The following is a 15,358-nucleotide window of genomic DNA, read 5'->3' as shown; positions in this document are numbered from 1 at the left end:
ATTAAGCATATTCTTATATGAAATAATTCATTGTATAAAATAAATAAGACAAAATAAGTTATCCTTAAAGCCAATGTACCATAAAATGTAATATGCATGTATGTTGTAACCTAATAAACAATAATATCAATAACGCCAATGCACACTACAAATTCTTAACAAAAACAATATTTATTCAAAGCAAACTATAACTTTAATATTTTAAATATAATAGTTTATTTTAAAATATGATAAATGTATGTATTGTATATAAAATAATATATTAAGCCTGTCAACAATTCAATTTATAATAAATTATAATAGTAAAAATAAATAAAAAATAACTATCACAATATTATAAAAACATAATCACATTATCAAGCTATTTTATTTTCTAGAACTGATAATTGTTTTTTTTTTCTTCACTAAGTAAGTATATACATAATCCAACCATTCAATAACTTTGAAGCATATTGGCAAATACAAGCATATAAAAGTTAAAATTATTATTAAAATATTCTCACTCGTAACAGTCAATTATCACAATAATAATTAATGGAGATTATTTATCAACCGCCAAAAATAATACAAGGGTTGTAAAGATTAACGGCGATTAAATGTATATAGTATATTTGATGCATCTTGAAAATGTTCTGTACAATTTAAGTGTCTCAGTACTTGTCCATTCCACAACTTAATAGAATATCCTAATGCATCATCTCGACTTGAACAAATATTGTTCTCCACTAACCATGTTACAAGCTCAGATCCAGTAAATGTCTTCTTATACTTCCATAGTTTCCACCTAGAACAAAAAAATAATATAATAAATAACATTATATAGGTACCAAAAATCAGTTGAGTTAAAAAAAAATGATTGGTAATTACCTAGTAAGATGAGTAATTTCCGCCAAACACTTCTCTCTGTGTTTAAACATAAAGTTATCACAAGTTTTTCTGGTATCATAGGGAAGTTCTTCCCACGATGGACATTCAATTGGCGATCCTCCCCACCAAAATTTATTCCATCTAAATGTAAACAACATTATATTTTTTTTTATCTTAAAAATAAATTTAACGATAGAAAAACTTACGTTCGCACAATCGGCATATTAATAGATTGATAATTAATACCATAAATCAACAATGTGAAAATCGATTGCCCTCTCATTAAAGAAGTTTCTGAGTAAGCTAATTCAAGATATAATCCATTTGTTTCACCAAATATTCTCCAAATGGCCACAGAGAATGTCTGTTGGCATTGCATTTTTATTAGTACAATTTAGAATATAAGCTTTGAATATGGAATATGAAAATGTACTTACAACAAACATTGAAACTGCTTGCATAATAAGTAATAGAAAATGCTTAAAATATTCATTTTTATCCATTACATTTGTTTCGGTATCATAAAGAAGGCCTTGTTTTAAATCATCGGTGTCAATACAATGAGTGTCCATACTGTAAACATATTAAATATTTAAATACAACAACAAAATGTGAACGGTACTCATGCATTGTCATCTAACACACTGAAATCAATTGCTTAAAATATCCTGCTACTTATTCAATTGTATTGTTTGATACCACTACTGCATACCACTATGGTTAACCTGTGACCACTTGCATGGTTTCCAATACAAATGCATATACAAACTCGCTAAGAGTAAAACTCTACCACTGTGTATAACAGAAATTTGCTACTTAACATTTTTATAATATAAATGTATTTTCAGTTATGTTATTAAAAGAAACTGAATGATATAAACACATTAAAAACAAAATAACAATTTTAGGAGCAACTTAAGTTTGGCAGGGATAATTTTTTACCCTACATGAGTGGCCACGGGTTAAATATAAAATAATGTATAATGAAATCAAAAATTGCCAAGACCATAATATTAACTGGCAATTGCACTCAAAACAATTGTTCACCCAACAGAGATATAATTATTAATTCCGTAAAAACAACTTTAAGTGAGTGTCTAATAGAGTGACTTTACTACTTTTATATCTAAAGTGTTTGTTGACAAATATATTTTGAATTTTAAAAATTTATTTTGTTCTATTCAAGATGATTAAGTGCCATTAATTTTTTTCTAACTAATAATGTCAGTTTGAGTAAATTATAAAAAAACGGGGCCCAGTGCTACAGCTGTTGGCCACGCCTGTGTACAAGAAAAGTAGTCGAAATAATGCTTTTATTTTCAACTTCAGTATCTTATTTCAGTGGGAAAATTAATCTAGTAAATCCATTAGGAAGGACAACATTTTAAAATTCCAGTGGTTTCTAAAATAGCCAGGAAAAACAAAAATAAGAAATTTTTACACAAATTTGGTTTTTGACGGAATCAATTTAGGTTTATGGTGTTACTAAAAAGTGTTCGTAGATACATGCGATTTTGACTGAATGTTTATATTCAGCATTTTATATACACCATAAAATTGTCAATTTGATAAAATGATTGGCCTATTCACTCTAATATCAAATCTAACGACAAATCAGCACACAATTTAAATTAGTGAAAAAAAAATCTGGTATGTCATATATTTGTTAGTGTTCTTTCAATAAAAATAGGCAATGAGCTAACCACAAACTAAGATAGTTTTTGGAGTTAACATTAAGTTCAAGATTCCATAAAGTCAAAAATAGAAAAGTAATGTGGTAGGGAGATATACTTTGAGTGATTAGTTTCAACTGAGACTGAAGTGGCACATATTACATATATTATCAAGGTATAGCAGTTATCCACCCATATGAAAAATAGGAGGGTAGTTGTAGTATACTTAATAATATGACTAAGTTATAGACTTATAGTATTTTTTAAGTTCAAAGTATTTTTTGTAAATGTTACATACAACGGTCAGCAAAAAAGATTTGAAATAATTCTATGCAAGTGGGCGGGTGTAATAAATATTTAAATAAAAACTTACGATTGTTTGGATGTACTTTGTACATCATTTATAGTTTCTGAGTAAACCATTGGTCTAATTATTTTATGTTTTAGGCGTTGATGCAAGACTAAACACACAACAGTACCTAAAAAATATATATAATATGAATATTAAATGTACTTAATACTCTGAAAAACATTTACAAATTATCGATGAAAGAAGAATTGTTGTAAGTGTTGCAGCTTCAGGAGTTCCATAGACATAATTTTGATCAAAATCCGATTTAATAAACAATGGTGGTTGGCAAGTCAACATCAGGACAGAAACCAACAATATTGGCACACTAAAGTTAAAATGTATTTAAAAAAAAATTTCATTAAATCAATAAATTAACTATCATAGTTACCCCCAAGATATTATCATGTAGAAGTAAATGATTTTATTTTGGAATTCATCAGTAAATGGCTTATGCATTATTAGCAAAGTAAAAGCTAAACATGCAGTCCAAATGTAGCAACTCATATCACCAGCTATACTCAACATAAGTTGTATGTATGTTAATGGGTGTGATTGCGGAGTTTCTGATAAGTACTCTAGTAATACTCCAGTACACGAAATCACCTATAACAATAATATTATACTGAATTATCAACTTTCTTTAGGAACAACAATATTAGAATACTAATATTCACATAAATACCTGTGAAATTACTAAACAGAAAACTACTTTGAATGGTAAACTTTTTAGTTTTTTTAACATAACTAAGATAATCCAAAGCTGGAAAATAATAAATCAAAATGTTTAAAAATATTTATACAAAATACAAAAGAGTTAAATAACTTACAGATGCAGGGATGGCGAGTATACTAACATTGAATTGATACCCTTTTAAAGCTGTTATATTATTTGATGGATCCAATTTAGCCACAGATATTATCTTGGCAGTTAAAAACATAATAGGGGCTGAGAAGAATACGCACAGCACCATTGAACTAGCAATCTAGAAAACAGAATTATAAATAAATTATTCATACAATCAACACGGTAAAAAACGGTACATACTAAATCCATTTCAAGATTATATGCTGATGCATAAACAAAAACTGCAGGTGCAGAAGGAATCATTCCATATAAAAATCCAAACATTGAAAAGGCAAGGCTATCATCAGCATTTACAGTACCGAATTTTCCCAAGAAAATACTTGTGAGTTCTCTAATAACTAACGGCAAAACTATCCTACAAAATTCAATAATACATTACAATAAATAGAATTTAAGAAATCTTTGTATATTAATTAGAAATTATAATTTAATATATACATGTAAACATCTTACAATTTAGCAGCAATTAGGAGTAATGGTAAAATTAAAGCTTCTCCTCTGAGTTTATTGATGTTCCCAACCATTCGTAAACCAAGTAAGAACAACGCAGTAGCAGTAAACGCATTACCAAAAGTCTAAAAACCAATTGTATATTATAAAAATTTAGCTGAAACTAAACTAAATAAATTTTACTTACTCCTAAGAACGTTGTAATAATTTTGGGTGGGTCGTGATTAAATACTAAATTAGCTATCATTCCTAAAGCTGTCATAAAAACTACAGGATTACAAATAATGTTCCTTGATATTCGTCCCATTAAAGCAGAACGTCTTGTAGTTTCATGGCGATTATATTCTTGGCCTAATTCCATCATCGCAAAACCAAATGGATTTAGGATAATTAAATTAATAGGAGCTACGAGATAAAGGTATTGAACAAATTCACTATGCTGATGCCTGTAGAGTGCTTCAACTAAAAAATAGAAATAAAACCATACTCAGAAAATAGTTCTATAATTTAATCTATTTTTATAACTTACATATTGGCGCTCCAATAGCAAAATCATTGCTCTGGGTACAGAATATAGCAAATAGAGCAGCTCTAGCTATGTCTGGAGGTCTCGTTACTAATACAGTGATTAAAGCAACCGATACAAATACAAGAGTCTTAGACAGGAGTAGTGATCCCAGAAAAACCAAATTTACAGATGATAATTCCAACACGGCCATATTAACAAATATAAGTGACGGTAGAGCAAATGTCCCAACAAATCTATTCAAGCCAATACCAGCAGCATGACTAACCAGGCCCAATCGTCCTGACAGATACCTGAAATAAAACAAAACGTCCTCTAGTATTATACTTATATTTTAATTTATCTTTTTTTTTTAAGTATTTAATGGTGAAAATCTAAAATAATAAAGATATGGATAAATAATTATATGTATAATTACCCTGTGATAATGATTCCAAAACACTGAAATAATGCATTATACATATTATTCATTAAGTCCTCGTCAGAATCACTTGTATTAATTGCAGTCTTATTTGAAATCATCATGTTATAAAATTGTTTAGCATTTGTATGTGTATTATTGAGTAAACTAAAATAATTAAACAAGATGAATGAGATAAACAAAAAAAAATATTAAAAAGTTCATAATATAATATAAGACATTTATGAGGATTAAGGTACATGTATACATCACCTATTAATATAATTAAAATCTAATGTAACAGTACTATAGCCAAGATTTTGTTTCAGGGGTGACGACTATTTTTTATGGTAGGGGCGACAATATTGTATTGCTGGGGCCAGAGTACTACTGGGTATAGTAAGTCTGATATTTCCTTAAGCACTGAGGCCCCCCTGCTCCTAGCCACGTCGCTGTACTATAAAATGGTCTATATTAAATGATAATTTATACAATAGATAGACCTGAATTCTTCTAAAAGATAAGTATTGATAAAAACTATATTTATAATATGTAATTTAAGATATTATACCTATATAATATTTAACAGTTACCTGTCAAGGCCAACAGTTTTAGGTTTATTCAGGTAAAGAAGTTTAATAGAAATCAACGGCAACAGATTAAGATGATTCAGGGGAAGGGAGCGATTTTTTAATTTATGAAGCTACTAAAATATTTAACACTAAGTTTTAAAGGAATAAAAAATTACATACAAGGCATAACTTACTCACATTCATAATTTTGTCAATAATACACTGTAACTATTCATATTTATCATTTATATTTACCACCTAATATCATCTTTTAAATTTTAATAAAATGTAAAAGTGAAAACATTTAGTACATACAATTTTTTATTTCTTTGGAATTTGGTTCATATTGGGATGTCTAGGTGATCCTATTATTTGGCACTGGTAATCAATATAAAATAAATGTTTTAGTCCAGTTTATGTTTGCTATTCTCTTTGGACATCAACAAAGCAATATCGCAATAGAGTCAAAAATTATTAATTTTTCAATATGAATACTTATATTTTTTTCTGATTTCGTACATAGTTAAATAATATTCTTACGAAATTTTGAACATTTTGGTTTGCATATATATAAATTAATTAAAAACAAAGTACTCCCATTGATATTACTTTAAGTTCAATTCATAAAAATTATTAAGAGTTTAATAAATTACACTCATATAATAATTTTATACTTAATGAGGTTTAACCCTATAATAAAGCCCTATTCTATATTAAGAAAGAAGAATGTCAGGAATCAGGATCAATACTTTTGGAATTCCTGAACTGTGAACATTTAAACTCATACTTCTATACTAAACCTATGAATGAGAAAAATTTTTTTTGTCAACATTCTCCATATAACGCTAGCGCACCAAAAGAAAAAAATGTAAAATACTTTCAAAATTAAACTTTTTTCTCTATCTCAAAACTAAACCACTTATATAAAAAATTATAAAACTACTTATTTGTCTTTAAACATTTTAAACCACTCATTAATTACCAATATTGTATAATTAAAAATTAAAATAAGTTATTAGCTGCAATATATATTTAAGACTTAAATTAAAATACTTAAGTTATACTTTCTATTAGTATTTGGCTTTAATAAACAAAAAAAATATATATTTAGTATAATTACAAGCTTCTTGGTTTTAGTGATTGATATTTTTGTTTTTAGAGTAGATATAACCACAGACTATATTATACACTATATTATGAAAACATATTTTTCATATAGTCTGAAATCACAAGTCCTCTAACATTATGTGGATTTTAAATACTAAACAAGTACAAATGACCAATTGTGTTGAACTGAAGTTAAATAGGTACCCTCTAAATGATGTAGGTAATTAGGGGGTTTTGGAGTCCTACCTACACTTCCCCTCAAAGATTCTGAATCTTTATTTTTTGTCAGTCTAAATGTATTTTAGATATTTAGCAATAATTGTTTAAGTCGTATGCAGCATGTTTGAGTCTTGATGCTTAATACTTTTCCAGAAATTAATTTTATCTAAATAATATGATATTAATTTGGCATACTCAAATGATCAAGAAGAAATAATAGAATTAACCAAAATACCAAATAGTAAAGTGTAAATAAATACTAATATTTATTTATGGTATACTCATGTATCATTGTTTATAATCTTTTAGATAAAATCTAATAATTCGCTGTTTGTTAATCATATGTACCTTCTTATCTAACTTATCTACTTAAATTGTCATGGATATTTATTTATCATAAACAAAAAACATCTATTTTTTTTTTTATAGGTATATTTCCTATATAGTGTATACATTTTTAACTATAACTATATAAATAATATATCTTAATATATATTGTAATAGGTAGGTATATTCAACTTAGGCATAATTAACGGGATACAAAGTAATAAATGTTATAAAAATATATAAATATAAATAATATAAATAATATGAAATTTGGTGATAGTTATTAGTTATTATAAAATACATTTAATATTAAGAATAATATTATATTTTTAGTATACCTGGTAGAAATAAAGACTAAAATAATTTGTTTTGTCATTTTGATAAACAAAATAAAACTTGATTACCATCTCTTATAATCTATACTAATACAATAATAACAATAACTATTATTTCAATACTCACAATAATACGTCTTTTAAAGCTTCAGAATCCGTAATTTCCATAGTGATAATTGTTTTGATGGGCAAAGCCTATAGCTTAAAATGAAATATGCCCTACAAGTTTAAGGATTCATATTAAACTTGACAAAATATAATTTAAATTAAAAAAATTGAAAAAAGTTTTAATAAGTTAGGTATATAAATCACTTGACACTTATACTTTGGCAGTGTACCTACCAAATAAAATAAATTAATGGACTGGACCGAACGCAGAATTCTGTAAAGAGTGTGTGAAATCAAACACACCTTGAAATTCAAAAATGATACAAAAAAAATTCATCCACACAGTATTCACAAATTAACACTGATCAAATTCCAGAACAAAAGTTGAAGAATCATTCTGTCTCCGCGGTGGCTGAATTCGCAGAACTTTTTAACGATGTAGGAATTTCACTATTTCCGGTTCCGTTGTTAAACACACCAGTGTTACTCTTACTCACACAAAATTATAATAAATAACAAAGTACATTTTTTGCTATTATTAGTTATTACATCCTGTTCGGACGTAAGACAGTCACTGACTCACTGTAGTACTGAACAGTGTACATTGCACAACAGCACAACGCACAAAAACTACAAAGCACAGAATACAAAATTACAAACTACAAATATACGATAACGATTATCATTAATTTATTATTGCTACGGAGTACGGAACAGTCTGTGCCCTAGTGTGGTAGTATATAGTATCACAGAATAACGTAGTATCAAGTATGACGAGAATCGAGAATGTGCAAATCATAAATTAGAATAAATTAGAAACAGATAACAAAACAAAATAATCAAGCCATCAAGGTGTATTTATACCACGAACTAAGATAAAGATAAGGTCGGGACACTTCCCTATTTATAACAACGTTAATCAACTCGGTCACTTCGAGGCTAGAGTGGACATTTTAGTTGAGTTTTTCGCCGCTATTTTATTAAGCTCTTCGAACAGAACTTTGTTATTGTTATGTGAACAATTTTAAATATTTTAGCGGCAAACGAAAATTAAATATCAAACAAATTATAATTATTGTAATTGAAATCGGAAATATATTTATACATAAGATTAACATAGAAGCATAAATAGATGTTCAATTGTATACATAAATGAAAATATAAATTATGTTAATATAAAATATTTATCAGTATCTACCTATTTTTTTTTTTAAATCAGTAATATACAATCTATACCAGATGACACAATAAGCATATAGGCTCAGAGTAAAACTAGACACGATAAAATTGAATAAAGAAGCCACCCATTGGTGACACTTACAAAAGGAGAGCTTATACATGTTAGTTAATTATGTTAGTTAATCTCGGGACCACTTACGCTTTAGGCACCTTGGGGTAGCTACCACTAGCTACCTAGGTTCTTGATTAGAGGATTTTTGTGATAGTTTGTTCTGGTGTGAAATCGTTTGTAGTAGGCCTTGGCTTCTTCGTTAAGCGTTTTTAGATTTAGATCTGTGGGGAGTGAGAGATTTGATACATAAGGAGGGGCATTCAAGATTTTCTTTATGGCGATATTTTGGAACGTTTGAATTTTATTTAGGTTCGACTTTTTTGCGTTTCCCCAAAGCTGAATCCCGTAGAGCGTAGAGCCTTATAAAGGTTTAAGCAGGGATTTATAGATGAGCAGTTTGACATTTGGAGAGGAGTACCTATTTATTATTATGAAACAGAGTTTTTTGCATTCTTAGTCGGTTATTTAAAGTCAGCCTTTGGATTTGATGTGAGAGACCCAGCCACCCAGGTTAGTCTTTGGTCAAATGTGAGGCCCAGGTACTTGACTTTAGATTAGGAGGTGATTTGGGTCCTTATAAGGTGACGCTAGAGCAGGGTGCAAATCGTTGAGTAATGGTTGTATGTATTGATTTGTTAAGATTAACTTTAAAGCACCAATTTGTAAACCAGTTTTTCATCGAGTATATGTGATTTTGTAAATTTTCAGAGGCAATTAGAGGGTCAGCATTGATTGAAATTAAAACATAGTATCTACCTAAATTTAGAATTTTGTTTTCACAAATATATTTGTCAGTTGTTAATATAATATCATGCTATTGTATTTTTTAAAGCTGGGCAAGTTAATGATATTTTTTAGCTGAGTTATCTTAAAGTTTACATATCGACATCCTATAAATATGAAATATAATAATATCCCAACGTCTTGGAAACATGTTTCTATAACATTGCAAGGATATTAATATGACGTTACAGCAGCCGATAGCTTAGCAACATTTTTATGAAAATTATTTGATTATAATATACCTAATTATGACACTTGTGCCTAAAATATGGCCTCTATCATACACAAATGACATTGCTTTTTGACAATTTGGTATTAAAGTATTATATTATATAAGTCCCTGAGTCCCCCCCCCCCTAAATTGTAAAAACGTATCCAAACTGAATTATATTCATGTTTATTTCAGGGTTTATTTCAGGTATTTCAGGTACATTAATAAATAAGAGGACGCCACACTCGCATGAGTCTCTAACCTTACATGTGCGTACCTAATTGAATATTCGTAAAAACCAACATTTGAACACAGATTAGGTTCTATTATCATCAAGTACTCCTAATAAGTAGATTCACCCTAATTTTTAAACTAACGGAGATAAACATTATCTGCTAAATGTAAATTTGTTATGTTACACATTTGTAAGACGGAGACAATACTTGCGGATGTGGCATCCGCTTAATTGGTTAGGTTTGTTGGAAATTGGAATATGCTTTTAGTTTTGTCAAATACTGTCATACTGATTTATAATCTTTTTTATCAATTAGATTCCTCATAAATATATTATATACAAAATAGATCTATTTATAAATAAAACATAACAATATTTAAATAACCTATTTTAAACCTAACCATTACTCAAAACGCACTACTTTGTTTAATTCCTTAAAATCCCTTAATATCTCCCCTAATCTATATTCTATTCTCAATTCTAATTCTGAAACTGTCATTAATTTAATAATAACCTTTATTCTGGAGGCTGGCTTTAGAATTTAATTTTTGTAATATTATATTTTGTTTTGTATTCTTTCTCGTTTATTGTATTTGTATCTTCTATTAATTGTTGAGCTATAATTGTATTTACAAAAAGCTAATAAAAAAAAACCTAACCATGTCATAATAATTTTCATAATTTAATTTTATACATTTGTACTGATAAGTGTACCTACGTTTGTATTGGACGTTCTTACTTCTTGGTTCTTCATAGTATTTTGAACCGTTATCGAAGCATCATCTTATTTTGCTCAAAATATCCAATAATATTGTAAAAAAAGGTAGGTACCTATGATATTTTGATTGTTTTTCAAAATATATTCATTAATCATTATTAATATACTTATTAGTTATTATATATTGCAGTCAACGTTCTTGGGAGACATTCCAAGTAAAGATAGTTTGCCGTAATAAAACATATGGTAAGGATAATCGATAGCATCTTATTACACATGATTACATTACTATTGTAAGTTGTAAGTGCATGAGTTTCACTAAAGACAAATTATTATATTAAAATTTAAATAAAATCTGTACAAAATTCATGAATATTATGACAAGTACCTACTCGTTTCAACTATTCATTATACTATTACTCGTTGGCCGTTGCACTCTTATAAAAAAATAATTCAAACTATTACTAGTTACTAAACATAGGTGCTGACCTCATTATTTGTAATTAGGCCATACTTATTTCAATTCCATTTTGTTAATTTTTTTTTTAGTATAGTATTTTATCAGGGTATCAAAAGTACACTTTAGAGGCGCTTATGTGTTAAATGTAAATACTTACACCTAGTCACATCATAATATTAATTGTTTATAATATTATTATTCATAAATTTCAATTTTTTTTTTTAGCGCATCACTTGATGTATCACATCAAGATAATTTTAATAAACATGTCACCAAAAATTTGTTGAAGAATCGTCACCCACAGAAAATGAAAAAATTCATGTTAAAAAAAAGAACACAAAAGCAACTATTATATATATGAGGTGGTGAGGTGCCTCAGATTAGAATAATGATGAAGGTAAATTAATTTTCATAATAAAATTATTATTTTATTGCATTTAGGATTAAGCATTTATGAACTCGACTGCCGGAAAATTATTGTTCTCTTCAGTATTTTCTTTATTTGTATTTTAATAGTTTATACCAGCGGTTCCCAAACAGTGCACCGCGTGCACTTTCCGAGAAAACCGTGACTCATAAAAAATTATTCAAAATTAATTGTAATTTTTGGTTATTTAAAATTAATCTTCTAAAAAAATGTACTCCCTGTATTTAGATTCGCTGACTGATTGAATTGAAACTGATTGTTAATGAGAATATTATGTGTTTTTATATATAATTTTCGAGATATTTACGCTGGGCACCATGGTTAATTTTAATCGAAAAAAAAAGGGCACCGCCGAAAGAAAAAAGTTTGGAAACCAGTAGTTTGTAGTATTTAAACATTATACACAGCCGCGGAAGTCAGCCAACTGGACCGTCAACATATATTACAATTTTTTTGCATCCGTATTGTTATTATAAAAATACGAAGATTTGTCAACGATTCTTTTCTTTAGACCTCATCCATTTATTATTTTCCGGACTACAATAGAAATTATTACTAGCCGAGCTCTGGTTTGTACAATATGGATTTATTTCTATTACTAATTATAGTAATTAGTAGCTGTGTTTATTTCATTTCAATATCTCATAAATATATTTGTTTTTATTATTAGAGGGAACCCGCTGCAACATATGCCGTTGGGTGCGTGGGGCGGTGCGGTAGGGTTTTTTTGTAAATTTTTAGTAAGTTTTTGCGTTGTTAGGGTTGTAACACGTGTTTGCGTATATGTGGCAAGGATATCAAGTTGATACAAATACCGAGTGGTCATCCATCCGGAAGCTAGCAACACCGGCCGGTGAGTACACTCAGAGAGGGTACACAACTTAGTGTAGACACCACGCCACACCGCTGACCCAACTTAAGGCTGTCCCACACGACTGGTGTACTTGGCCAATAATGGGCGGTGGTCACTGGTGATATATGACCAACACTGGTCTTTGCTCCTACACGACTGGTGTGTACTTACAAGGATTATCAATGCCAAGTACTGGTATACTTGTCATGGTAATTGTATATTCTCCCACACGAGTTGTATAGTAGTTCACCAGTTAATAAGTTTATCAAGTCCCCTTGCATGGCCAATCAAGCACCATGCCGTTCCATGCCGTGTGGGAGCAAAAGCCAAGTTAAATGTAAACATTGCGGTGGTCCTTTGACTTGTGTCAGGTTTACTGACAATCCACCGGTACGAGCCAGTAACCAACAATATTGTACACGTCATTTTTATTTTTTTCGATACCACAGATACAAGAAAAATCATTTAAGTTTGAAATAATGAATTTTTAAACAATAAGAACTTTTATTGTAGATATCGAAAAAATAAAAACGATGATGCACAGTGCTTAGCTTGGACTACAGCGTCAGTGCCTCAGTGGTTCTATTTCACACAAAACGGTTTTTGCAATGTTTTACGTTTGTAAGACGGAGCAACACATGCAAGTGTGGCGTCCTCTTAAGTTACGTACACTTTAACTAATCGTTTAAACTTTGGGTTTGGAAAAAAAATTACCAGTCATAAATGTCCATGCATTAAATATTTATTTTAAGTCAAAAAGTACATTTAAGCCCCAAAATAATATGAAAACAAACTTACGATTACTTACTTGAAAGTATATCGAGATATTTTATGAAAATAACCCGAACGTAACGAAATATGTGAGTCCGTGTTATATGGTAGGTACACAGCTTAACAACTATAAGTACGACTATTGATGTAAAATGTGTTCATTGAAATTATTACAATAAATTGTTAATCGTCTCTAATGAATGGTGACGATCGGCAATTTCCATAGATATCAGATATTGTATTATATAATATGATAACTTCATAGACCTTATACTCAGTATGTAATCATAATATGTTTCTTCTTATAGCTTCATTGCATTTAGTAAAAAATATAGTATATACACAAGCGTCCGTCGCCTTGCCCTAGACATGGCCTTGTAATTACAACAAAATTTAAAAGTCCCTTATTCGAGGTATTAAACTTACTGTTGGGCCGGATCACACTTTGTCGGTAGCCGATAATACACAACCGATCGGTAAACGACCGCTACATCCATAATTAGCATTAATCCGCGTTATCGGGGTCAGACTGACCGATTCGGCGAACCGATTTAAAATCGTCGGGAACCGGCCGCAACATGCTGCGGTTCACTTTACCGATGCGTTTCGGAAAGTAACCCAAAACATTTAATTTAATATTGAGCCGACCACGCCTACGGACTATCGGTTTCTGTATTTAATATAAATTATAATTTTTATAATTTAAATTATATTGTGTTGTTTTGAATTGTATCGATCTACCTAAATATGTATTCGCGGAGAAATTGATTTCGGAAGTCCAGAGCTATCCTTGTTTATAGGATATGAGTTCTGAAGAATACAGCGTTAAGGAATTAAAAGAATCATGTTGGATGAAGGTAGTTGGATGGTTTATTCTACAAATTGGAATAGTTTTTACCAACAGAAAAAGAAGAAAAAGGTAAAACCTACACATTAATATAACAATATATATTATTTCTACAAAATTAGATATGTAGGTTATATTTTGTTCATAAATAAATATATATTTTAGTATATACAATATAGCAATCTATATAATAGTACATCGTACAAAATAAATACATACCTAATTTTCGTACATTCTACTTTGTCACAACTGTTTTATCATAATATAATATGGCTAATTTAAAGTAGAATATTTAGAAAAAAGTTTTACTTAGTTATACTTCATGGTAACTTTATAATCGAACTAAAAATTATGATAATAATATATAGGTATTTGATTTTAAAAATTTTTTTAAAAATAATAATAAGTATAAGAGTTTAATTTAAAAATTTATCATAATACTAAAATGTTGTTCTATATTGAAATGACACAGCCCTTTGATTTCTAAAATGACTCGCAAAATTATCCCTAATTTCGATTTATGTCTGCCGTGTCCTTGAAAATCGTCTAGGTTATTTATATTTATTAAGCCGTATCTACAATATTTTCATCGTAATTACATCTGTCTCTCTTTCTAACAAAGTTATGCAAAATAGCCAAAACACAACATGCTTGTTGAATGATATTGTAATCACAAAAATCGGGTTCGACTATAGTTGTAGGTAATACCATCGATTATAGAATAATTTACTGGTATTTACACTGGTCGGCTAATATTCCAAAAGCACAGGCGACAATACGTCAAGCTCTCTATATATAGCCCATAATTAAATATTCTACGAAGTACGACTGTACGAGTATATTCATCCCAGTATCCCACGTCCTAGATATGGTCGTAACTCGAAATAAATTAGTGTGTAGTCCAAATGTCTCATCGGCAACAAATACAAATGGTTGTAAATTATTTTCTGTCGATGGCAAC

General features: G+C 29.2%; 1 protein-coding gene and 1 long non-coding RNA gene across 4 annotated transcripts; one reads left to right on the top strand and one right to left on the bottom strand.

Annotated features, from left to right (window-relative positions):
- Positions 1–358: 358 nt before the first annotated feature.
- Positions 359–13,606, bottom strand: LOC111042447 (integral membrane protein GPR155). 3 transcript variants are annotated; one of them, XM_022327065.1, is made up of 16 exons: positions 13,588–13,606; positions 7,821–7,912; positions 5,152–5,301; positions 4,737–5,026; positions 4,395–4,669; positions 4,211–4,332; positions 3,938–4,112; positions 3,720–3,875; positions 3,575–3,652; positions 3,281–3,495; positions 3,078–3,217; positions 2,914–3,019; positions 1,305–1,440; positions 1,074–1,231; positions 868–1,008; positions 583–784 (listed from the first exon to the last, which is right to left on the bottom strand). In XM_022327065.1, the coding sequence occupies exons 2-16, from the start codon at positions 7,859–7,861 to the stop codon at positions 583–585; spliced, it is 2,385 nt and encodes a 794-aa protein (XP_022182757.1). In that variant the 5' UTR covers positions 7,862–7,912; positions 13,588–13,606. The 3 variants fall into 3 exon arrangements, with proteins under 3 accessions (XP_022182759.1, XP_022182757.1, XP_022182756.1); XM_022327064.1 differs by lacking the exon at positions 13,588–13,606 and adding an exon at positions 8,036–8,697; XM_022327067.1 differs by lacking the exon at positions 13,588–13,606 and having other exon boundaries at positions 359–784; positions 7,821–7,861.
- On the top strand, positions 11,472–12,285 carry LOC111042451. The gene is made up of 3 exons (XR_002605436.1): positions 11,472–11,644; positions 11,725–11,896; positions 12,155–12,285. It is a non-coding gene; the product is annotated as an uncharacterized LOC111042451 (long non-coding RNA).
- Positions 13,607–15,358: the final 1,752 nt, after the last annotated feature.

The sequence above is a fragment of the Myzus persicae genome, unplaced genomic scaffold (genome assembly GCF_001856785.1).
Source record: "Myzus persicae strain clone G006 unplaced genomic scaffold, MPER_G0061.0, whole genome shotgun sequence".
In the NCBI taxonomy this organism is placed as follows: domain Eukaryota; kingdom Metazoa; phylum Arthropoda; class Insecta; order Hemiptera; family Aphididae; genus Myzus; species Myzus persicae.
The sequence above is the reverse complement of the archived record's forward strand: the minus strand, read 5'-3'. Positions and strand labels throughout refer to the sequence as shown.

Excerpts from the sequence above, each read along its gene's own strand:
- LOC111042447 (XM_022327065.1), bottom strand. The coding sequence starts at position 7,861 with ATGGAAATTACGGATTCTGAAGCTTTAAAAGACGTATTATT. Across the intron at positions 3,020-3,077 it reads TCTTCTTTCATCGATAATTT|GTACTGTTGTGTGTTTAGTC; the intron begins GTAAATGTTTTT and ends TATATTTTTTAG. Across the intron at positions 1,232-1,304 it reads AAGCAGTTTCAATGTTTGTT|ACATTCTCTGTGGCCATTTG; the intron begins GTAAGTACATTT and ends CAATGCCAACAG.